This window comes from Nycticebus coucang, chromosome 10 (genome assembly GCF_027406575.1).
Source record: "Nycticebus coucang isolate mNycCou1 chromosome 10, mNycCou1.pri, whole genome shotgun sequence".
NCBI lineage: Eukaryota > Metazoa > Chordata > Mammalia > Primates > Lorisidae > Nycticebus > Nycticebus coucang.
The window spans coordinates 125,415,279-125,440,894 of record NC_069789.1 but is presented as its reverse complement, the minus strand read 5'-3'; the positions used below and the strand labels follow the sequence as shown (position 1 = coordinate 125,440,894).

The window sequence follows — 25,616 nt, the reverse complement described above, 5'->3', positions numbered from 1 at the left end:
GAACTCAGGGGCTTCAAGGCGTGAAAATGCTGAGTTCCAGGTAACCGTTTTTTTCCTAAACCCTTTTATACTTTGTTTTTCAGCTCAGGCAGTATCAGCTGCATAGTTACAGTTACAACAAAGAGTTAATGATGAGCTTTCTCAAGAGACCAGTGTGCTGTTATTTGTTATATAGCTTTTTTTCCCCTAAGGTTATTTTAGCTCAGTGTGAGGTTTCTTCTTATCTTTGGGGGAGGTGTTCTTCTGCATCCGTCTGCTACTTTCCCAGGATCATTAAGAAGTATAAGATTTATTTCTCCCTCTTGAGGTTCTACGTGTACAAGACCGACTGAGGCTTTGGGGAGTCGGAGATTTCTGGGTCAGATTTCTGGGTCCACTTGTCCCTTCTGGATTCCCAGGTCACAGGGGACGCGCCTTTGTATCAGCTACCTCTGCCAGCGCATCCCGTCCTTAAATTCGCATACTCCCACTAGAAGTAAAACTAAAACCTTCCGGAGCTGACACAGAGAAGGTCCCCTGGCCGCTTTGCGTTCAACTAGGATTTGGGGCACAGGGGCACTTTTCCCATAAAGCACCGCGGGGACGGATCTTCAGGTGTGAACTACATTTCCCAGAAGGCAACGGGCACGTTTGCTCTATGGCTTCCCCTCCGATTTCGTGTAGTTCTGCTTTGCAAGGTGAGTTAAACTCCTGGGCTCTTGGGTGGCCAGGGTCAAATTGGAGCTGGTCCTGAACTGATGTGGGTGGTGGAGGAAGCCTGTGATATGCACGGACCAGTTGTTTGTGGAATCTCAGGCCTGTGGGTCCGTGAACTGCAGAGGAAGTGTTTGTATATGTATGTGTGCCGCGGACCGCCAGTCGAATGAGTCTCAGTCCGAGGGCTTTCAGGGCAAGAACGGCTCAGGTTGATTGAAAGGGCGACGCAGGAAAATGACAAACTGCTACACACCAAGGATGATGAAGAAAGCAGCTGTGCTTTACTGATTTTTAGGCATGGTATTTATACATTTTTGACAATGTCTTACAAACTACAAAAGATATTTTTATGACTTGCTGATGCTTACAAAGTTCTTATCGAGTTTTGTAGATGGGAGTAGTCAACCGTCTTTTCTTAGACAATGTTTCTGCCCGTAAGGGGGAACAAAGGACTGCTGCTTATCAGCAGTTACTCTTTTACTTCTCTTTATCTATGTTTAAACCTTCTTTCTTTGTAAAACTGCTTTGTTCACATTTTGTATTTTTATATTTTTATATTTGATTATGATTTTTATGTTGTTAGTGAATTGATAGTGAATTATGTATATGTTTTAAGTGTATAGTGACAAAATTATAGAGAAAGCAATTTCATAGAAAACTTATTTCAAAGAAACAGTTTCAAAGGGACATAAGGTAGAGATAAGAGACCGGAGGGAGCGGGTATCTGGTAGGAACATCTTAACTTATCATCCCTGCATTCTCTTGATACATTGTTTCAATTAACTGACCTTTATGGTGGGAACGTGTTCCCTTGGAGACTTTTTAGTCTCCATTGTATAGATGAAGTCATGGATTAGTGAGTCATTATGTTTATTCTTAGTTTCTGAGGACATTCAAGCAACAATTAACCATTCAACTCAACAAACAAGTTTCAAACAGGTTTCAGGGTAAAGGTTACTCAGGCCTTTATGCCGCACCTCATGACTTCCTACGTTCACTAAAAGGCATGCTAGGCAACTTATGCGCTGCTGTCGCAAACCAGGGGGACTGGGGGCAACGCTCCGAGGAGCACCCACCGCCTTACCACAGTTTTTACAACGCGGACAGAGCCATCCCGCCACGGCTTGATGCCGGGGGTGCGGCATTTCCCCCTTTTTTGTTAATGAAACGTAGTTCAAAGAGGTCTTGGCGAACAGCCTTTAAGGAGGAAAAGACACAACGAAGGAGACAGGGTAACAGTAAAACAACAAAGAATATCAGGCAACCAATAATGACAATAAACACAATGTACTGAATCCAAGACACAGGATTTAAAGATTTAAGATTGTCAGAGAGGGATTGAGCCAGTGAATCAAGAGAAGTGCTAGGTAAATGAGCTTCACTGATGGCAGTGATATCCTTTTGGAGAGTATGTAAATCATGTGTAATATCATTGTCCTTCCAGACACCCTGTAGATGAGCTTTAGTTTTGTCCCAGGAAGTGGACATATTATAAGGTAAAGGAGTGACACAAATAGCAGGAAAGGCAGAGTGACATCTGGTTTGAAGTTTATGTTGTATAAACTTGATATCTTGTCCTAAGGCTAAAACTACTTCTTCTAGGATGTTGAGTTTTGCTTCAAGTTTATTATCTATACTGGCTTGAGTCATTAAAGCTAAAGTGATGTTGCTGCTGAGAGAATTCACAAAGTGAGCTGTGTGAACTTCTTGAACTAAAGCAGTGGTGGCTACAGCAAAAGTTGTAACTATAGAAATTAAAGCTAAAATACCAAGAATTAAAGCAGCCACGAACCTTTTAGGGCGGATTAACTGATTAACAGTATGTAGAACTTGTAAAGCAGAATTATCATACCAAGGGTCATCTTGTAAATCAACAGGTAATAATACATAAGAGGGTCTTTTAACAATTAAAACAGAATTAAATAAACGTTCATTAAACAAGTCAGTAGAAGTAAGACAATTTGTAACTTTACAAGCAGTACAAGAAATATGATAAGAATTCTTAGATTGAGTGATAGTTAGATACTTATTTGGAGCTAAAAGTAGAGCATATGGATATCCAACACAAGTTCTTATAGAAATTGGATTAGGTTTTGGCATATTAGGTTTCTTCTCTAAAATCAAGTTGGATGCAGCAACAAGTCTGAATAAATCATAATGTGTTTGAGTTTTATTATTATGTTGAGCCACCCATATGGGCTCAACTAAACCAGGTGTGAACCACCTCCGTACTGGTTGAGGGCTACCAGACCATTGATACTTATGAAATTTTTCTAATTGATTAGATAAATATTTGTTATGATCATAGCAGGAGGTAGGAGAATAGTCCCAGATAATTGTATTAGAATTAATGGGAGAATGTTTGTTAGCAGCGTCTGGGAATCCGCAAGAAAGCCAAGTAGGGGTTTTTGTTAAAGAGGATTCCCAGAATTGATTTTTATCTCTATATTTTTCTTTACAATTAGGGAGAGGTAACTGGTTAACAGATAAGCAAGTTTCATTATAATTAGGACTTCCAATAGTTTGTATCTCATATTCCCACATATAACGTCTATTGGCATCATGGGGATCAGGAGCATCAGATAAAAAGACTCTGTAACTTGTAGGTAAACAAAAAGGAGGTGTATTGCCTTTTAAAGTAAAGCAAATAGGTAGTGAATCGGCTTTGCCAGTAAAGTTAATTAAGGCTGCGGCATGATGTCTAGATTCTGAGTCAGTTAAACCTCCTAAGCGGATAGAATCATTAGAAAGAATTTTTATGGGGTCTGGATCTAGCCAGCCCACAGGGTGTAGCAGTGGAGGATTAGGAACATAAGACCAATAAGCTGCAGTTTCTACCGTAGGAGTAGAAATTAATGATAAAAAGGCAACAAAGTACATTGTTGGAGTTAGAGGGTTGTTTTGAGATATGAGAAGTTGTTTAGCTTGTTTCACCAAGGTGCGGATCTGTGTCCACGTGATCTTGGAGGGTCTCGGTGAAACTTTCACAGTCGTCTTCATCTGTGCAGATAGGATCTTCATCCGCCGCAGGCGTTGTCTTCTGCGCCGGGGTCTCCGGAGGAGCCGGTTTGATGAGCCGGTCTGGAATCCAGATGGGAGAGTCGGCATCCTGTGGAAATATGCAAGCATAGCCTCGTCCGGAGGTTAACAATACATCAGGGCCCTTCCATTGGCCCGATAATAAATCTTTCCAAAGAACTTTAGGAAGGGTGGCAGCCGATTGTGGCTGCCAATGGGAAAGAGCAGGGGTTAAATTGTTAGAGTTTACATTGAGATGATTTAAAACGAATAAAGCATGAGTTAAAATATGATGAGGAGAGAAATATTTGTGAGCCTTTTGTAGGCGTTCAATTTGTAATTTTAATATTTGATTAGTTCTTTCAACAATCGCTTGACCCTGAGGATTATACGGGATCCCCGTAGAATGAGAAATTTTCCATTGTGTACAAAATTGTTCAAATGCTCGAGAGGTATAAGCTGGAGCATTATCTGTTTTTAGTTGAAGAGGGACACCTAGCTGCTGGAAGCAGTAAAACAGGTGTTGTACAACATCTTTATAAGCCTCTCCAGATCTTGCAGAGGCACATATATAATGAGAAAAGGTATCAACAGTAACATGTACATATTGTAATTTTCCAAAACTAGATACATGTGTTACATCCATTTGCCACAATACATTGGGACGTAAACCACGAGGATTGACACCGAATTTTAAAGGATGATGAGTAATAGGACAGGATTTACACTTTAAGACTATTTGTCTTGCCTGTTCTCTAGTAATTTGAAACATTTTTCTTAATGCGTTAGCATTTTGGTGATGTAAGGCGTGGCTTTCTTCAGCTTCAGCCACTGATGCCACCATAGTACGTGTTAATAAATCTGCAGTGGCATTTCCTTGGGCCAAAGGGCCAGGTAAATTAGTATGTCCTCTTATGTGACCAATATAAAATTGATTATTCCTTTGCTGAATTAAAGTTTGTAGTTTCTTTAATAGAGGTAGAATAGTTGAGGTTCCTGTTAAAAGAGCAGTTTCAAGAGCTGGAAAAAGAGAAGCAATATATTTTGAATCTGTGTACAAGTTAAACCTTTGTTTGAAATTATTAAAGGCCGAGATTAGAGCCCATAATTCTGTTTGTTGGGCGGAGGCTTGTGTAACCTCCTTAATAAGAGGAGACAGACCTGGACTAAAAACTACAGCCCGTCCTGTAGAGGAGCCATCTGTGAACAAGGTTATTGCATCAGACAGAGGCTGTTTGGAACACATAAGAGGAAATATAAGTGAAACTGTTTTTGTAAATTCAATTAAAGGATGTTTAGGATAATGGTATAAGATTTGACCTGCATAGCCTTGTAAGGCCAATACCCAATCATCATTATTTTGAAATAGTTGTTCCACTTGAATTTTATTATAAGCAGTTACAATTACATGAGGATCTTTACCAAATAATTCCCGTGATCTTTTTCTTCCTTTATCAATTAATAAAGACACCAGGTAAGGGTAGTCAGCAACAATTTTTGTCTGAACATGTGGTAAGTGAAGCCATTCTAAAATACCTTCTTGCCATAGGCAAGCTGTAGGAGTATACTCAGTAGAAAAAATGAGTAGAGACCATGGACTTTGATAATTAATTTGTTTAACCCTAGCTTGAGTTAAAGCCTGTTCAACAACTTGTAAAGCCTGCAAGGCTTCTGGAGTTAAATGTCTAGGGGAACGGGGATTAGAGTCTCCCTGTAAGATAGTAAACAAAGGACTAAGGGTTCCCGTAGTAATCTTCAGAAAAGGTCGAATCCAATTTATTTCTCCCAGTAATTTTTGATAATCATTAAGAGTTTGTAATTTATCTCTCCTTATTTGCACCTTTTGAGGTGCAATATAGTCAGAGTGAATCCATTGTCCCAGATAACTTAATGGTTTATCTCTTTGAATTTTTTCTGGGGCAATGACTAAGCCAAATTTAGTTAATTGTTCTATAGCCTTTTCTAGCATTAGCTGTACTTGTGGCAGCTCAGGATGAGCTAGTAAGATATCATCCATATAATGAATTATGTAAGCACTAGGAAATTGTTTTCTCAGTGCTGCCAATGCAGCTGCCACAAATTTTTGACATAAGGTAGGGCTGTTTTTCATGCCCTGTGGTAAAGTTTTCCATTGATATCTTTTAAACGGTTCCTGTAAGTTTAGAGAAGGAACACTGAAAGCAAAACGAGGACAGTCATCAGGATGTAGATTAATAGTAAAAAAGCAGTCTTGTAGATCAATAATTATAAGTGACCATTGTTCAGGTACTGCTACAGGAGATGGGAGCCCAGGTTGAAGGGAGCCCATGTCTTCCATAATGGCATTGACTGCTCTCAAATCTTGTAAAAGTCTCCATTTGCCAGATTTTTTCTTAATAACAAACACAGGAGTGTTCCATGGACTAGTGGATTCCTCTAAATGACCTTTATCTAATTGTTCTTGTACTAAAATTTGTAATGCCTGTAACTTTTCTGTTGTTAGGGGCCACTGACTAACCCACACAGGAACATCTGTTAACCATTTTATCTTACAGGCATAGTTTTCTGCAGTGGCCCCTATGAAAAACACTGATCGTTCAGCTGATCTCCTGTAACTAGTTTCATATCTAGAACATGTAAAAGATCTCGTCCCCACAAAGTATAGGGTAGAGAGGGTAACACATAAGGTTGAAAGTAAATTTTCTTGTCCTTATATTCACATAACAAATGAGATGTACTACGCATGACACCAGAAACAGAACCGAGACCAACTAAAGAAGACCCAGTTCGATGAACCGGCCAGGATCTCGGCCAGTCGGAGGCAGCAATGCAGGTTACGTCAGCGCCTGTGTCCATTAGGCCCTTAATGGGCCTGCCTTCTATTTTCATTTTTAACATTGGTCTATCATATAAATCATGTATAAGAGCCACACAATCCTGATCAGTAAATCCAAATTGACCCTCTCCCCTGGCATCATGTAAGTGCCAGGTGGGGAGCGGTATATATGGCAACAACAATAACTGAGCAATTCTTTGTCCCTTATGAATTTGTGTAGTTTCTACTAAAGACTTTACCATGACTTTAATTGTATTTTCAGTGTCAGAATCAATTACTCCTGGAACAACTTCAAAATGTTTAGTGTAATTGGAACTGCGTCCCAATATAACACCAACAGTACCTGGTAATAATTTTCCTTTTATTCCTGTGGGAACTAATACAACACCATCATGTTTGGATATGATTACATCTTTAGAACTGGCAAGGTCTAAGCCTGCGCTGCCAGGAGTCCCACGTGGGAGATCATGAATTGTCCATTCAGGTGGTATACAATTAATAGTAGATGTGGGTTCTAACTTAGGCCGTACTGCGGTAGAGGCAGGAGTCTCTCCCTTGGAGTCGGGGCTGGGAGAACGCCCCTTATCTAGTTTTTTGTCTGATTGGTATCAATAAAGTTAGCACCCTTGTCTGACAAGGGGGTTCCATCCTTATGAAATTTAGATTTACATTCATTTCTCCAGTGCCTGCCCTTCTTACAACGAGGGCATGGTCCCGGGGGTAGTCCACGGGACTTACTATTATTATTATTAGCACCGGTGGATTTCTTACAATCCTTCTGTATATGACCTGGCTTCCCACAATTATAACAAGTGGGTAAATCATGTGGGGGGTTACACCCAAAACATGTATTACTGGGGTCTCTATCAAAAGCACCTTTGACATATGAACTAAATTTTTGACCCCGCATAGCTGCAGCAAACGCCATTCCCTGGACAATTGCTGGTGAGGCATCCATGCATGCTTTAATATAATCTTGTAAAGTACCTGTTTTCCTGAGTGGACGTATTAAGTCCTGACACAGCGTATTTGCATTTTCCCAAGCCAATTGCTTGAGTAATAATTCTGTTCCCTCTGATGGTGGAAGCATTCTATTAATAGCTTCTTCCAGGCGAGAAATAAAGGCAGGATAGGACTCTTCCATATCCTGTTTTATGCCTGCTAAAGTTGTGCCCTTGGTTCCCGGAGGAGGTATTTTTCGCCAAGCGGAGACTGCGTTATGGCTGACTATTTCCAAAATTTGTCGGGGTAGTTTAATTTGATTTTCAAAAGAGGCAAATTCTTCTGTTCCTAGAAGCATGGATAGTGTGGGCTGTGCTTTTCTTCCCACATGCTGATTAATACTTTCTCTAGATCTATCTTCATATTCTGTTCTCCATAAGATATAATCACCTGGGGAAAGCGTGGCTTTGGCCGTTTGTTGCCAATCATACGGGGTAAGCCATTGACTGCTAATTGATTCCACAATTTGTAAAGTATAAGGTGCAGAAGCTCCCGATGTACGGACAGCCTGTTGCAGTTCTTTAAGCGTCTTTAACGACAGAGGTTCCCAGGTGGGTGGTGCCCTTTCCTCAGTGGGAAAGCGCACCGGGAAAGCAAATGTAAAATCTCCCTGCTGACGGGCTTCTCGCACCGCCGCCTGAAACCCCGCGGGCGGTGGAGGGAGACAAGGAGGCACACGGGGAAGCGGGGCTCGTGAGGATGTCTTAGATGCGACCTTTGGGACGCGAACTGCCGGATAAGCTCGGCGGGGGTGAATAGAATCATTCATTCCGTCCCTCTCATCTGATTTAGTAAGTTCATCGATCACATCCCACTCGTCACTGTCTGAGGAATTATCAACCGGTGGGAGTGGCGGTAAAATGTCTTTGAGCGTTGGAGCTGAGGGGACAACGCTCTCAGTGTTTGGTACCGGTTCAGGATCTTTAAGAACCTCGGGGGGAACCTCATCACAAATAGGTGCCACCTTAGTTTCAGGATCACCAGCCTCCGAGTCAGTTTCTCTTATAAATGCTTCTAAAAAGGTATTGTCAGCCAAAAGTTCTCTAACTTGTAACCATAAAGGAAAAGCCTGAGGGGGCAAGACCTTCTCCCCATGTTCTTGCATGTATTTCCGCATTTCGCGTCCCACTCTCTTCCAATCGGAGAGAGAGAGAGAACCTTCCTCCAGAAACCAAGGACTTACCAACTTTATGAAATGTATAAGCTCCTCTAACCGTTTGAGAGACACATGAAAACCATTTTTTTCTAATAAACGCTGTATCATGACACTGAGCATGTGTTCTTCCTTACCCAATGTATGCCCCATGTTGTCCTGCGGATTACTCACACTTAACCGGTCAGCCTTTACCGGCGGGACTGCAGCTCCCTGGTGAGAGTCGCCTTCAATCTGAAAAAGAGAGGAAAGAAAGAAAAAGAAAGATCACCTGTCCTTCAGGTCCCTGTTCGAGGCGCCAGCTGCCGCGGACCGCCAGTCGAATGAGTCTCAGTCCGAGGGCTTTCAGGGCAAGAACGGCTCAGGTTGATTGAAAGGGCGACGCAGGAAAATGACAAACTGCTACACACCAAGGATGATGAAGAAAGCAGCTGTGCTTTACTGATTTTTAGGCATGGTATTTATACATTTTTGACAATGTCTTACAAACTACAAAAGATATTTTTATGACTTGCTGATGCTTACAAAGTTCTTATCGAGTTTTGTAGATGGGAGTAGTCAACCGTCTTTTCTTAGACAATGTTTCTGCCCGTAAGGGGGAACAAAGGACTGCTGCTTATCAGCAGTTACTCTTTTACTTCTCTTTATCTATGTTTAAACCTTCTTTCTTTGTAAAACTGCTTTGTTCACATTTTGTATTTTTATATTTTTATATTTGATTATGATTTTTATGTTGTTAGTGAATTGATAGTGAATTATGTATATGTTTTAAGTGTATAGTGACAAAATTATAGAGAAAGCAATTTCATAGAAAACTTATTTCAAAGAAACAGTTTCAAAGGGACATAAGGTAGAGATAAGAGACCGGAGGGAGCGGGTATCTGGTAGGAACATCTTAACTTATCATCCCTGCATTCTCTTGATACATTGTTTCAATTAACTGACCTTTATGGTGGGAACGTGTTCCCTTGGAGACTTTTTAGTCTCCATTGTATAGATGAAGTCATGGATTAGTGAGTCATTATGTTTATTCTTAGTTTCTGAGGACATTCAAGCAACAATTAACCATTCAACTCAACAAACAAGTTTCAAACAGGTTTCAGGGTAAAGGTTACTCAGGCCTTTATGCCGCACCTCATGACTTCCTACGTTCACTAAAAGGCATGCTAGGCAACTTATGCGCTGCTGTCGCAAACCAGGGGGACTGGGGGCAACGCTCCGAGGAGCACCCACCGCCTTACCACAGTTTTTACAACGCGGACAGAGCCATCCCGCCACGGCTTGATGCCGGGGGTGCGGCATATGTGAGCAAATATTGCATTTGTCAGATGGAGAATGCGTGTGTGTGTGTGTGTGTGTGTGTGTGTGTGTGTGTGTGTGTGTGTGTGTGTGAGAGAGAGAGAGAGAGAGAGTGTATGTATGCAAGAGAAACTGCGTGTGAGAGGGCTGGGTTATGCCTCCTTGACCAAGGGTGCGGTTGTGATACTGTTTGGAGTTATCTAAAAATCCTAATCTTTCAAATTGTCTGTTTCTGGTGGGAAGTATTATGCAAAATGGAATGGACAGGATAAAAGTTACGTTGTAACACTAAAGCTTCCCTTTCTTCAAGTCTATTTTCTTTCACAGCTGTGGATGTTCTTTGTGCTTCTGTAGAAAAGCCTCACGGAGGTCTCACCTGTTTTTGCAGATATAAAGCCATGGCATGTGTAAGTTGATGTTTCCTTCTCATTGAAATGCGTGCTATAAATGCTTTCATTGATTGTTCTGAAGCTTCCTACATGAAGGAAGCCCATTCAATTATCTGCTTCTGAGTTCATTCCATACCAGTGAACAATGGTCCCAAATAATCCGGTGTCTTCTCTGTGTGGCCTGGTTTACTCTAACCAGTGTTTATGTGTTTACTGACAAGATTGTTTATTATCTCTTACATGCCTAATCATTTATAAGAGTGGTGATGGAACAATGAGGGACTTGAGTCTCATAAAGAAAAGATTTGAGCTTCCAGGTCAGACTGTAGTTGGAAGAATTGGGGATGGAGGAGCCCATTCAGCCAAATAGAGAAGGAGGTGGAGACAAAGTCTCATTCTGTTACCCAAGCTCAAGTGCCATGGCCTCAGCCTAACTCACAGCAACCTCAACTTCCTGGGTTCAGGTGATCCTCCTGCCTCGTCCTCCAAAGTAGCTGGTACTATAGGCACCCACCACAACTCTTGGCTCATTTTTTTTGTTTGTTTGTTTGTTTTGAGACAAAGTCTTACTTTGTCCGTGAGTGAGTGGTAGAGTGTCATGGTGTCATAGCTCACAGCAACCTCAAACTCTTGGGCTGAAGCAATCCTCTTGCCTCAGTTTTTCATATTTAGTAGAGATGGGGGTCTCACTCTTGATCAGGTTGGTCTTGAACTCCTGAGCTCAAGCAATCCATCCACCTCTGCTTCCCAGAGTATTAGAATTACAGGTGTGAGGCACCATGCCCAGACTATTTTCTTCAATTTTTTTAGTAGAGATGGGGTCTCGCTCTTGCTCAAGCTGGTCTCCAACGCCTGAACTCAAGTAATCCTCCCACCTACCCTCTCAGAGTGCTAGGATTACAGGCATGAGCCACTGTGCCCAGCCAACATGAATTTTCTAGGTACCTGTGGTGAAGCCTTGTAATAAATGGTCCTAATCTTACTATAGGCTAAAATCTAGTACTTTCTGAAGCCTTTAGAATTTAATAACAATGTAATTTAGGACTTTCAAATATAGGATCATAATTATTTGTAGGGATGCCTTGACTGATAAATTCTATGGCTATGTTAGTGCTGACCAGGATGTGCTGACCAGGACATGCTGACATTGAATGACTTTGATATAATTCTGGATCATCCTGCATTTATATCTTTTAACTTGGCAACCAAAAAAGTGTTCATAAGAGATTTTTTTTTTTGAGACAGAACGTAATTTCGTTGCCCTCAGTAGAGTGCTTTAGAGACATAGCTCACAGCAACCTGAAACTCTTGGGCTCAAGTAATCCTCTTGCCTCAGCCTCCAAGTGGCTGGGACTACAGGTGCTGCCACAATGCCTGCCTATGTTTAGAGACAGGGTCTCACTCTTGCTCAGGCTGATCTCGAACTCCTGAGCTCAAGCAATCTACCTGCCTCAGCCTCCCAGAGTGCTGGTATTATAGACAAAAGCCACCATGCCCAGCCTAGAGATTTTTTTTCTTGTAGAAGATTCTTGCTCTGTTCCCCTTGTTAGAGTGCAGCATCATCATTGTAGCTCACACCAACCTCAAACTCCTGGGCTCAAGTGGTCTCCCCACCTCAGCCTCTGGAGTAGCTGGGACTACAGAGTTGGACCACCATGACCAGATAATTTCATTCTGTTTTTTGTAGAAAAGGGGTCTCACTCTTGTTCACATTGGTATTGAACTCCTGGCCTCAAGCAATCCAAGCATGAAATATATCATTTAGGGGCTTGGTGTCTGTAGCTCAGTGAGTAAGGCACCAACCACATACACCGAGGCTGGCAGGTTTGAACCCGGCCAGGGCCTGCTAAGCAACAATAACAACTGCAACCAAAAAAAAAAAAAAAATAGCCAAGTGTTGTGGCAGGTGCCTGTAGTCTCAGCTATTTGGGAGGCTGAGGCAAGAGAATTGCTTAAGCCCAAGAGTTTGAGGTTGCTGTGAGCTGTGACTCCACGGCACTGTACCAAGGGTGACATAGTGAGACTCTGTCACACACACACAAAATAATATATATATATGTGTGTGTGTGTATATACATATGCATATATATATATAATTAAGGAACTTTTACATAAGGAAATAGGAAAGAAGAAAGACTGAAATTAGAGAATAAAATTGTATGAGCTGGGCATGCTGGCTCATACCTACAATCCTAGCACTTTGGGAGGCTGAGGTAAGTAGATTGCTTGAGCTGAGGAATTCAAGATCAGCCTGAGCAAGAGTGAGACTCCGTCTCTACTAAAAATAGAAAAATTACCCAGGCATTATGGTGGGTGCCTATTGTCCCAGCTATTTGGGAGGCTGAGACAAGAGGATCTCTTAAGCCAAAGAGTTTGAGGTTGCTGTGAGCTATGATGCCATGGCACTCTACCCAGGGTGAAAGAATGAGACTGTGTCTCAAAAAGTAAAAAAAAAGGCAGCGCCTGTGGTTCAGTGATTAGGGCGCTGGCCCCATATACCGAGGGTAGCAGGTTCAAACCCGGCCCCAGCCAAACTGCAACAAAAAGATAGCCAGGCATTGTGGTGGGTGCTTTTAGTCCCAGCTACTTGTGAGGCTGAGGCAAGAGAATTGCCCTAGCCCAAGAGCTGGAGGTTGCTGTGAGCTGTGACACCTTGGCACTCTACCGAGGGTGACAAAATTGAACTCTGTCTCTTAAAAAAAAAAAAAAGTAGAAAAATAAAATGAAATTAAAAAGTTGTCTTGGGCTATATGTTAAATACATAAGCACTGGCCTGGCGCAGTGGCTCACACCTGTAATCCTAGCACTCTGGGAGGCTGAGGCAGGTGGATTGCTTGAGCTCGTGAGTTCGAGACCAGCCTGACCAAAAGCGAGATCCCATCTTTACTAAAAATAGGAAAAACTAGGTAGGCATGATGGTGCATGCCTGTAGTTCCACCTACTCAGGAGGCTGAGACAAGAGGATCACTTGAACCCAGGAGTTTGATGTTGCTATGAGCTATGATAATGCTATTGCACTCTACCCAGGGTGACAGCATGAGAGTAGGTCTCAAAATAATAATAATAAAGAATAATAATAATAATCAATACATAAAGACTAATGAAAGCTGATTAGCAAAAAAAAAAGTTTGTTTATACTTTTTACGATATTTAATACCACAGATAAGAAAAAAAAAGTCCTCACAAAATCACAGCCCAAGGACTGCAGATTTTACACCTCTATGTGTATATTTTAAGAAAAAAAAAGGGTTTCACCCCATCTCCCTGGTCAGGGTGCAGTGGCCTGATTATAGTTCACTGCATCCTTGAATTCCTGAGCTCAGGTGGTCCTCCTGCCTCAACCTCCCAGGTAGCTGGGAGTACAGGTGTGTGCCACCTGCACACAGCTAATTTTTTTATATTTTGCTGAGACGGGGTCTAGCCCTATATCTCAGGCTGGTCTGGCTTCAAGTAATCTTCCCATATCAGCCTCCCAAAGCACTGGGATTTCAAGCATGAGCCACCGTGCCCAGTGGCTCTCTTAAGATTAATCTTAATTGCCTTTTGACAATATATCTGAAATATTTTTCACATCTTTAAATACATTTTCCTATTCACATTTGATGGCTATATTGTATCTATTACATGCATGTTCTGTATTTAACCAATTTGGCTGGACTCAACCCAGGACCAGGCCTAAGCAATTCTTTCTCCCATATATTGACCAATTGCAACTGATCCCTGATGCCGTAAAAGAGGTTCTGTTTTGGATGATGAAGCCTCTTTCAGCCTTGTTAAGTAGGAATGAAGGCAGATGGACCTACCTAGGAAGACTGAGCAGCCTAGCAGCCTAATCTCAGGGCTAGATCAGCCTCCTCAAGAAGGTGGCTTGTCCACAAAACCTCCTTCTCTAGTGACTGGATCTGGTTTCAGTGCAGAAATGACTTATTCTATAACTACCTTTGTGTAGCTATGTCTCCTGGGGTTTGAGGGTGATCATCTCTTTTTCCCTCAATTATATGTACACTTGTGGGGGACCAATTTTGGAAGGAAAAATGGAAGAGCAGAAAGATTTTATTAAATTAAATCTTATTGAGAACACTAAAACTTTTTTTCTTCTCTCAGCTCTGGATTCTCTGGAGTTTGAATATTTCCATTAGTGGAATCGTCAGGAGGACTGATCAGGTCTTACATTTCTAAAGCCATGACCTGTGTAAGTTGATAATTTCTTTTGTTTTGCAATACTATGATTTTAGGTTATGTGGGTTTTTTCATTAACTTAAAGCTTCCTATTTAAGAAGGGCTCATTCAGTTATCTGCTACCCAATTTCTTCTAATGCAGGGAATAATGATAGCAAATAACTCCATTTCCTCCCTGAATGTTTGTGTATTTATTGTCCAGTTTACTCAATACTTTTATATGCTTATTTGCCAACCAGCAGCTATGATAGAACAGTAAGAGTGGAGTCTCACAGAGGAAAGAGTTGAGCTTCCCATATAGATCCCTAGTTTGGTGAATTACAAGTATTGGTCCTATCTGAGTACCACAGGTTACTTTTGTTGGCACCATGCTCTAACCAACTGAGCTAACTAGGCACCTCAAATAGGTTACTTTTAAATTCTCCCACACCTGAGTTTTCTAAGCTAAGAAAATAGGATTTATTGGGTCTCAGTCTTACTATGTGATCAGATCTCAATTTTGAGAATTTTAGAAGGATTGGGAACATATCATGGATCTTGAGAGATAAATATGTATTTTATGGTTGAATGTGTTCTGTTGAACTTAGGTGACGTCTTTTTGATTGAGTCATCTTATATCAGTATACATACAGGAAGAACAAAACTATTGAAAGAAAAAGGATTGAGTGAGTGATAGAAGATGGCAATGAATGAAAATATTATCCTAATGAGTAAATGTGTTGATTGCTAGAATTGGGAAAAACTTTTCCAATTTCATCCAACCAAGTATCTGAAGGTAAATGATGGATTAAGTCTGAGATGTTCATAATAAAATGGATTGTTATGCAGCCAATACAAAATGTATTTGTTAAAACAAAAATCCTTGTGATATGCTCTGATGTAATGATGAACTTGAGGCTTGTGGAAATATCTAAAGTTTTCACAAACCTTTTTTTATATTATATTATTATATTATTTATTTTTTGAGACAGAGTCTCAATCTTCACCCTAGGTAGAGTGCCGTGGTGTCATAGCTCAAGGCAACCTCAAACTCTTGGGCTTGAGCAATCCTCTTGCTTTCACCTTCTGAGTAGCTGAGACTACAGGCGCCAGCCACCACACCTAGCTAGTTTTATTTTTATTTCTATTTTTTTTTTTTTTTTTTGAGACAGAGCCTCAAGCTGTCACCCTGGGTAGAGTGCTGTGGCATCACAGCTCACAGCAACCTCCAACTTCTGGGCTCAAGCGATTCTCCTGCCTCCGCCTCCCAAGTAGTTAGGACTACAGGCACCCGCCACAATGCCCAGCTATTTTTTGGTTGCACCCATCATTGTTGTTTGGCTGGCCCAGGCTGGATTTGAACCTGCCAGCTCAGGTGTATGTGGCTGGTGCCTTAGCCACTTGAGCCACAGGCGCTGAGCCTTTATTTCTATTTTTATTTTTATTTATTTTTTTTTTTTGAGACAAGAGTCTCACTTTGTTGTATTGGTAGAGTGCCATGGTGTCATAGCAACCTCAAACTCTTGGGCTTAAGCAATCCTCTTGCCTTAGACTCCTGAGAAACTGACACTACAGGCACCCACTACAACGCCCGTCTGTTTTCAGAGACAGGGTCTCACTCTTGCTCAGGCTGATCTCGAACTCCTGAGCTGAAGTGATCCACCCACCAGAGCCTTCTAGAGTGCTAGGATTACAGGCATGAGCCATCACACCTGGCCACAAACCTTTTTTTTTTTTTTTTTTTTTAATTAAATCATAGCCGTGTACATTAATGTGATCACAGGGCACCATACACTGGTTTTATAGACCGTTTGACACATTTTCATCACACTGGTTAACATAGCCTTCCTGGCATTTTATTAGTTATTGTGTTAAGACATTTATATTCTATATTTACTCAGTTTCACATATACCCTTGTAAGATGCACTGCAGGTGTAATCCCCCTGAACACCCTCCCTTCGCTCATCTTCCCCCTTCCCTCCCCTCCCTCTTCCCCTTCCCCTTATTCTTAGGTTATAACTGGGTTATAGCTTTCATATGAAAGCCATAAATTAGTTTCATAGTAGGGCTGAGTACATTGGATACTTTTTCTTCCATTCTTGAGATACTTTACTAAGAAGAATATGTTCCAGCTCCAACCATGTAAACATGAAAGAGGTAAAGTCTCCATCTTTCTTTAAGGCTGCATACTATTGCGTGGTATACATATACCACAATTTATTAATCCATTCATGGATCGATGGGCACTTGGGCTTTTTCCATGACTTAGCAATTATGAATTTGGCTGCAATAAACATTCTGGTACAAATGTCTTTGTTATAATGTGATTTTTGGTCTTCTGGGTATATACCTACTAGAGGAATTATAGGATTGAATGGCAGATCTATTTTTAGATCTCTAAGTGTTCTCCAAACATCTTTCCAAAAGGAATGTATTAATTTGCATTCCCACCAGCAGTGTAGAAGTGTTCCCTTTTCTCCACATCCATGCCAACATCTCTGGTCTGGGGCTTTTGTGATGTGGGCTAATCTTACTGGAGTTGGATGATATCTCAAAGTAGTTTTTATTTGCATTTCTCTGATGATTAAGGATGATGAGCATTTTTTCATATGTCTGTAGGCCTGTCTTCTTCAGAAAAGTTTCTCTTCAAGTCCCTTGCCAAGCCTGCAATGGGATCACTTGTTCTTTTCTTGCTTATACGTTTGAGTTCTCTGTGGATTCTGGTTATTAAACCCTTGTCAGAGACATAACCTGCAATTATCTTCTCCCATTCTGAGGGCTGTCTGCTTGCTTTATTTACTGTGTTTTTGGCTGTGCAGAAGCTTTTTAGTTTGATCAGGTCCTGGTAGTCTATTTTTGAAGCTGCTTGAATTGCCTGGGGGGTCCTCCTCTTAAAATACTCGCCCAGACCAATTTCTTCAAGGGTTTTCCCTGCACTCTCTTCTAGTATTTTTAGTTTCATGTATTAAGTTTAAATCTTTAATCCAGTGAGAGTCTATCTTAGTTAATGGTGAAAGGTGTGGGTCCAGTTTCAGTCTTCTACAGGTTGCCAGCCAGTTCACCCAGCACCATTTGTTAAATAGGGAATCTTTTCCCCACTGAATGTTTTTAATTGGCTTGTCAAAGATGAAATAACGGTAAGTAGCTGGGTTTATCTCTTGGTTCGCTGTTCTGTTCCAGACATCTACTTCTCTGTTCTTGTGCCAGTACCATGTTGTTTTGATCACTATCGATTTATAGTATAGTCTCAGGTCTAGTAGCGTGATTTCTCCTGCTTTGTTTTAATTTCTGAGTAATGTCTTGGCTATTTGAGGTTTTTCTGATTCCATATAAAACAAAGTATTATTTTTTTCAAGATCTTTAAAGTATGACAGTGGAGCTTTAATAGGGATTGCATTCAAATTGTATATTGCTTTGGGTAGTATGGACATTTTAACAATGTTGATTCTTCCCAGCCACGAGCATGGTATGTTTTTCCATTTGTTAACATTTTCAGCTATTTTTTTCTTAGAGTTTCATAGTTCTCTTTATAGAGATCTTTCACGTCCTTTGTTAGATAAACTCCCAAATATTTCATCTTCTTTGGCACTACTGTGAATGGAATAGAGTCCTTAACTGTTTTTTCAGCTTGACTATTGTTGATATATATAAAGGCTACCAATTTATGAATGTTGATTTTGTAACCTGAGACGCTGCTATATTCCTTGATGACTTCTAAGAGTTTTGTAGTAGAATCCTGGTGTTTTCCAGATAATACAATCATATAATCTGCGAAGAGTGAAAGTTTGATCTCTTCTGACCCTATATGGATACCCTTGATCGCCTTTTCTTCCCTAATTGCGATGGCTAAAAGTTCCATTACAATGTTAAAGAGCAGTGGATACAATGGGCAACCTTGTCTGGTTCCTGATCTGAGTGGAAATGATTTCAATTTAACTCCATTCAATACGATATTGGCTGTGGGTTTGCTGTAGACAGCCTCTATCAGTTTAAGAAATGTCCCTTCTGGCGGCGCCTGTGGCTCAGTCGGTAAGGCGCCGGCCCCATATGCCGAGGGTGGCGGGTTCAAGCCCAGCCCCGGCCAAACTGCAACCAAAAAAATAATCGGGCGTTGTGGCGGGCGCCTGTAGTCCCAGCTACTCGGGAGGCTGAGGCAAGAGGATCGCTTAAGCCCCAGGAGTTGGAGGTTGCTGTGAGCTGTGTGAAGCCACGGCACTCTACTGAAGGCCATAAAGTGAGACTCTGTCTCTACAAAAAAAAAAAAAAAAAAAAGAAATGTCCCTTCTATACCAATTTTCTTAAGTGTTCTGATCATGAAGGATGCTGGATATTATCAAAAGCTTTTTCTGCATCAATTGAGAGAATCATATGGTCTTTGTTTTTTAATCTGTTTATGTGCTGAAATACTTATAGATTTACATATATTGAACCAGCCTTGAGACCCTGGGATAAAACCGACTTGGTCATGATGTATAATTTGTTCGGTGTGTTGCTGGATTCTGTTTGTTAGGATCTTGTTGAATATTTTTGCATCTATATTCATTAGTGATATTAGTCTATAATTTTCTTTTCTTGTTGGGTCTTTTCCTGGCTTGGGGATCAGGGTGATGTTTGCTTCATAGAACGTGTTGGGTAGTCTTCCTTCTTTTTCTATATTTTAGAACAGGTTGAGTAATATAGGTACTAGTTCCTCTTTAAAGGTTTGGTAGAATTCTGACATGAAGCCATCTGGTCCTGGGCTTTTCTTTTTAGGGAGATTTCGTATGGTTAATGCTATTTCAGAACTTGATATTGGCCTGTTCAACATTTCCACTTGATTCTGGCTAAGTCTTGGAAGGTGACATGCTTCCAAGTATTGGTCAATTTCCTTCAGATTTTCATATTTCTGAGAATAAAGTTTCTTGTAATATTCATTAAGGATTTTTTTAATTTCTGAGGAGTCTGTTATTATTTCATCTTTGTCATTTCTGATTGATGAAATTAGAGATTTTACTTTTTTTTTCCTGGTTAGGTTAGCCAAAGGTTTATCTATTTTATTGATCTTTTCAATAAAAAAACCCAACTTTTTTGATTTATTGATCTGTTGTATAATTCTTTTGTTTTCAATTTCATTTAATTCTGCTCTAATTTTGGTTATTTCTTTTCTTCTACTGGGTTTCGGGTTGGAATGTTCTTCCTTTCCCAGTTGCTTGAGATGTCCCATTAAGTTGTTAACTTCCTCTCTTTCTGTTCTCTTGAGGAAGGCTTGCAATGCTATAAATTTCCCTCTTAGGACTGCCTTTGCAGTATCCCAGAGGTTCTGATAATTCATGTCTTCATTGTCATTTTGTTCCAAAAATTTGTCAGTTTCCTTCTTAATCTAATCTATGGCCCAGTTATCATTCAGCATAAGGGTTATTTAACTTCCACGTTTTTGTATGAGTATGCAGATTTCTGTTGTTACTGAGTTCAACTTTTATTCCATGCTGGTCCGAGAAGATGCAAGGAATAATTTCTATTCCTTTAAATTTACTGAGGTTAGACTTGTGACCTAAGATGTGATCAATTTTGGAGTATGTTCCATGGGCTGATGAGAAGTATGTGTATTCAGTTTTGTTGGGATGAAATATTCTGTAGATGTCTGCTAAATCCAAATGTTGGATGGTTAGGTTTAAATCTAAAATTTCTTTGCTCGGCTTCTTATTGGAGGATCTATCCAACACTGCCAAAGGAGTGTTGAAATCTCCAACTATTATGGAGCTGGAGGAAATGTTGCTCATGTCTGTTAGAGTTTCTCTTATAAATTGAAGTGCATTCTGGTTGGGTGCATAAATATTAATAATTGAAATCTCATCATACTGAGTATTACCCTTAACAAATATGAAGGACCATTCTTATCCTTCCTTATTTTTGTTGGTTTAAAGCCTATTGTATCTGCAAATAGAATTGGAACACCTGCTTTTTTCTGATTACCATTTGCCTGAAATATGGATGACCATCCTTTCACCCTGTATTTATCTTTTAAGGTAAGATGTGACTCTTGTATGCAGCAAATATGTGGCCTGAATTTTTGTATCCAGTCAGCTAACCTGTGCCTCTTTAGAGGACAGGTTAAGCCGTTCACATTAATGAAGAATATTGATAAGTCTGGTAAAATTTTGGGTATCGAGTTTTTCAAAAGTCCAGTGGACATTTTTAATCCTTTCACCACTGTGGAAGTTTGGGTTTGATCAAAAGTTTCTGAGTGAGTTTACTTTTGTGGTAGAGCATTGGGCTGGTCATTATGGAGGATAGGTCTGAGAATATCCTGAAGAGCTGGTTTGGTTATGGCAAATTTCTTCAACATATGAATGTCATTAAAGTATTTAATTTCTCCATCATAAATGAAACTCAGTTTAGCTGGATGCAGGATCCAGGGTTGAAAGTTATTTTGTTTTAGGAGATTAAAAGTCGATGACCACCCTCTTCTGGCTTGAAAAGTTTTAGTAGAGACATCTGCAGTCATTCTAATATTCTTCCCTTTGTAGGTAATGGATTTCTTATGTCTGGTTGCTTTCAGAATTTTCTCCTTCATATTAACTTTAGTGAAGTTAATTATGATATGCCTGGGGGATGTCTTATTCAGATTGAGTCGTGCTGGGGTTCTGAAACTGTCTGCTATCTGAATTTCAGAATCTCTTGGCATGTCTGGAAAATTCTCTTTCATAATTTCATGGAGAAGGGCCTCTGTGCCTTGTGAGGCCACTTCATTACTTTCAGGGATTCCAATGAGGTCAATATTAGCCTTCTTCGATTTATCCCAGAGCTCTCTGAGAGAATGATCTGTTTTTGCTCTCCATTTCTCTTCGTCTCTGAGAGTTTGGGAGTGTTTAAAAGCTTTGTCTTCAGGGCAGCACCTGTGGCTCAAAAGAGTAGGGCTCCAGCCTCATATGCCTGAGGTAGTGGGTTCAAACCCAGCCCTGGCCAAAAACTGTAAAAGCTTTGTCTTCAATGTCAGAAATCCTTTCTTCTGCTTGCTCCACTCTGTTACTGAGGGATTCTACTGTATTTTTCAGATCTTTGAGGGCTGCAAATTCTTGCTACAGTGCGTCAAAATCTTTGGTGGTTTTGTCTTTAAATTTGTTAAATTCTTGAGACAACTTTTGAATTTCTCCTTGAATTTCTAATTCCAAATTTTCCTCCATTCTATTAATCTTGTTTGCAGTCCAAATTCTGAATTCGATTTCTGACATTTCGGCCAGCTGTTTATGAATGGAATCTTCAGTTACATCTGCCATATCTTTCCTTGCGGGGGGTTGATCTATTCTGGTTATTCATGTTACCAGGGTTTTTTTGCTGATTCCACCCCATGATTATTTTATACCATTTGACTTTTCCCCTGGAGCTTTGTCGAGGACCTGTATAGTGCTACATCCTGAGAAACTGGGGACCTGTTTGGTGTGGTGGGGCTAAGTAGTTCTGTCTTGTTTTCAGCTGGTCTCTGTCTGACCCTAGTGAAACAGTTAGTCTGGGTTGAAGTCTCAGCTGTGGAGAAATACCAGCAATTAAGTCACCCCACCCTCCACAGGTAGCAATTGGAAAAGGAAAATCAAACCTTCCTACAACCACACAGCCAGGTCACCACTTGGATAGTCCTCGGGTGATTGGCTCAGTTCAAAAGGTCCAAATCAATTGTCTCAGTCAGCACCTGTCTCAGATGGAGAGTTTAAAAGGTCTCTGGCAACTAGATTGCAGGGGTCTGCTGACAACTCAGTTATGACTTGTTTCGGTGCTCCGTGAAGTCAGGAGGACCCACCCAGCAAATAGATTAGTCTGGGAAGTTTGATGCCTCTTTCCCCACCTTGCACCTCTGTCACACCCAGTCATTGATAGTCCTGCAGGGCTGTGACCCAGTTGCCTCCAATGAGCAGATACTCCAGGGGTTTGCACCTGCCTAAAATCTATATCTGCTCAGCCAGGCCGCTGTGCTCTGCCTCTATCCGGCAGGGGAGGTGAGGCCTGACAACCTTGGGCGCTTGATGGAGGCTGGCGATTGTTCACTCAGGTCCAGCCCCACCCCTGTTTGATGTTACTGACAGAACAGAACAACTTTGCAGAAATTTGTTTCTGTCCTTGCTAAATTCCCCTATAGAAGAGAAGCTGTTTTGAGTTCCCAGAATCCGCGCCTCAGGCCCTGTCTTTGCTGCTGCAAAGGTTTGTATTCGCAGCTCAGTTAGCTGTCAGTTCTAGCCTCCTGCACTCCTTTGTCTAGGCTGACGATCCCCTGAGGGCCAGGTGCATGTTAGGCTAAGTGAAGCAGTCCTCTGGGTCAGCCCCACCCTTGGAGTCAGTGGGCACTGCGCATGCATTTTCTAGTCCCCGTGCTCCACCTAGGCCGGTACCACCTCAGGCAAACCCTTTACTCACGGGGACTGCATTTCTGTCCCAGATCTGTTCTGCGGTGGTTGCCACCTGAGAAGATGCTAGGCCTCCTGTGGTTGCCCAGAGAGACAGGGGGTGTGGCTTTGGAATATCTGGGAGTGAGCCCTGTTGTTGCCAAAAATGGCTGCTGCTCTGCGCCTCAGGGCATCGCTGCTCTGGCGTGGTTCCCTCTCAGCCGACTGTCCTCTCCTCACTCCCGTGCCACAGAATCTCTAGACCAGCTGCAGTCCAGGCCCCGTCCACACCCCTCGAGAAATCACCCAAGAATCTGGACTCCTGGGGGACAGGCCTTCAGACCTCAGAGTGAGAATGGAGGGGAGTGCTGGGAGCTCAGAATTGCAGGTAGAGAATATATACATTTTTGTACAGTTTTATGACTGGCAGGAGAACTCCATGGCACCCTAGTAGGGGAGGTAGGTCCAGTTTTTAGAGGGTGTCTCCCGTGGAGTGTAGTGGGAGGACCTTTGAACTCTATTCATTTGTTTGTAGGGCACTCCGAGCTGTTCTCATGGGGGAGGTGACTCCTGTCCGCTTGGTGATGGATTTTGTAGCTTTTGTTTGTATCCTTGTGGGGGTCACAGCTTGCCCCAGTGGGGTTGATGTGCATTCTTCAACCTTCTCTGTGGTGCAGCTCTAATCCACCAGGTTACTTGCTAAATTTCTGTCCTTTAACTGTCCTTCTGGACAGGAGCCTCTGTGGAAAGCTGGCTTCAGTTAGCTATCTTGTCTTCCTTATCCACAAACCTTTTTTTATGTGGAAATTTTTATATTGAATTTGGGAAGGACATCCTGTCTCTCTTTTTTAAAAACTATTGAAAGGAAAATAGTAGTTCACATTTATTGGGAATTTAACATCATGCAACTAGTTGAGTATGTGTTTGTATCTTTAATACTTTATTGACTACAGAAGCTTGAATTTTATTGCTCACATATCTGAACCATAGCAATAACCCCAATAAAACAGAAAAATGTTTCTGTAGCAATAGGATTCTTAGGAACATATGTGCTTTATTCTGTCTCCTGGTCACTAGTCACTCTTTTTTTTTTTTTTTTTTTTGTGATTTTTGGCCTGGGCTGGGTTTGAACCCGCCACCTCCGGCATATGGGATTGGCGCCCTACTCCTTGAGCCACAGGCGCCACCCCACTAGTCACTCTTAATATATTGCTCCCTTTCTCTAATGTGCTCTTCTAATCTCCTGTCTTTCAGTCTTTAACATATATTTTAAATTTCATAATATATGCATTTACAGTTTCAGGAATTCGTGACATTCACAGATGTGGCCATAGACTTCTCTCAGCAGGAGTGGGAATACCTGGACCCTAATCAGAGAAATTTGTACAGGGATGTGATGTTGGAGAACTATAGGAATCTGGTCTCACTGGGTAAGTTTATTTGCTTCAAAAAATTTAAAATGTGATGTGCAATATATTGCCTTTCAGCACAGTGTATTTGAAGGCTATATTTTAAGATTTCCTGTTCCTAAAAGAAAATATGAGCTCTGCCAGTATGACAATGGCCTTGCCATTAAGTACCATCATTTTCTTCATCCTTTAGTGATATCCCCCTCTGGATCTTCTTAAAATCGTTTCCTTCCTTAATATCCAAGAGACTGCATGAAGATGATTTATTTATTTATTTATTGAGACAGATTCTCACTATGTTGCCCTTGGTAGAGTGCCGTGGTGTCACAGCTCACAGCAATCTCAAACTCTTGGGCTTAAGTGATTCTCTTGCCTCAGCCTCGCAAGTAGCTGGGACTATAGGCGTCTGCCCAGCTGTTTTTTTTTGTTGCAGTTGTCATTGTTGTTTTAGCTGGCCCAGGCCAAGTTCGAACCCGCAACCCTCAGTGCACATGGCCGGCACTATAACCACTGTGCTACAGGTGCCAAGCCAATATGTATTTAGTGAATAATCATCATACAGGAAGCCTGGTTTCCCTTTGTGATTATTCCCAGAATTCCTGTAGATATGCAGTGTCATCATCTGATCCACCTGGAAGGACAAAAGGTAGATGCAGATTCTTGATTTGCTCTGAGGATGAGAAGAACTTCTACAACTTTTAGCAGTGGATTAGATGAACAGTATTCATTTAAAACTGAAGGGTCTACATTTAGTTTCCTATGACCAGTTTGTATGACTCGTGGTTGAAAGTTATATTTCATGAACTTCGCATTTAACATTGAGTGAAAATTTTGTAAATCAGTCAAGATGCTTTGTGTTTTCCTCTTATAAAATAAGTATAATTGGTACAATTGTACTCATCATGTCCCTGGTATTCTTCTTGAAAAATATATTTATAGGGTGGCCAGGAAGTTGGTATGCAGTTTAAAATCGTTGTCTATTTTATGGCCACCCTGTGTGGGGGTTGGGTGGGGGGTGGGGGTGGGGCGGTAATCACTTAATCATCAACCAACTATGTGATAGTGATATTTTTATGCCCAGTTTATTTGCCAACACCATGGAATAGTAAATTTAAGTGACATGGCCACAGTCATGAGGTTGGTAGGTTTAAGAGGAAGAATTTGTATGCCAGCTTTGTGGCTCCAGAGACTGCCACAGACCTTGTTAAACATTCTATTAGGAGACAAGGCTATAGAGGTTTAAATTAAAATAAGACTTTTTCATACCTGCCACATTTCTTAAATCATCTCATCCTTCTTTTATTTGAAATCTTTAGTTCATT

At 41.1% G+C, this 25,616-nt stretch overlaps 1 protein-coding gene across 6 annotated transcripts in view; it reads left to right on the top strand.

Moving 5' to 3' along the window:
- Positions 1–625: 625 nt before the first annotated feature.
- Positions 626–25,616, top strand: part of ZNF573 (zinc finger protein 573) — a 36,607-nt gene continuing 11,616 nt past the window's right edge. For 3 of the 6 annotated variants that reach the window (XM_053604993.1, XM_053604988.1, XM_053604987.1), the window contains exons 1-3: positions 630–677; positions 10,311–10,390; positions 24,183–24,315. In XM_053604993.1, coding sequence (XP_053460968.1) covers positions 638–677; positions 10,311–10,390; positions 24,183–24,315 — 253 coding nt within the window. In that variant the 5' untranslated portion in view covers positions 630–637. Of the gene's footprint in view, positions 678–10,310; positions 10,391–14,476; positions 14,565–15,138; positions 15,327–24,182; positions 24,316–25,616 lie in introns of all 6 variants that reach the window. The other 3 variants (XM_053604991.1, XM_053604990.1, XM_053604989.1) reach the window with 3 other exon arrangements.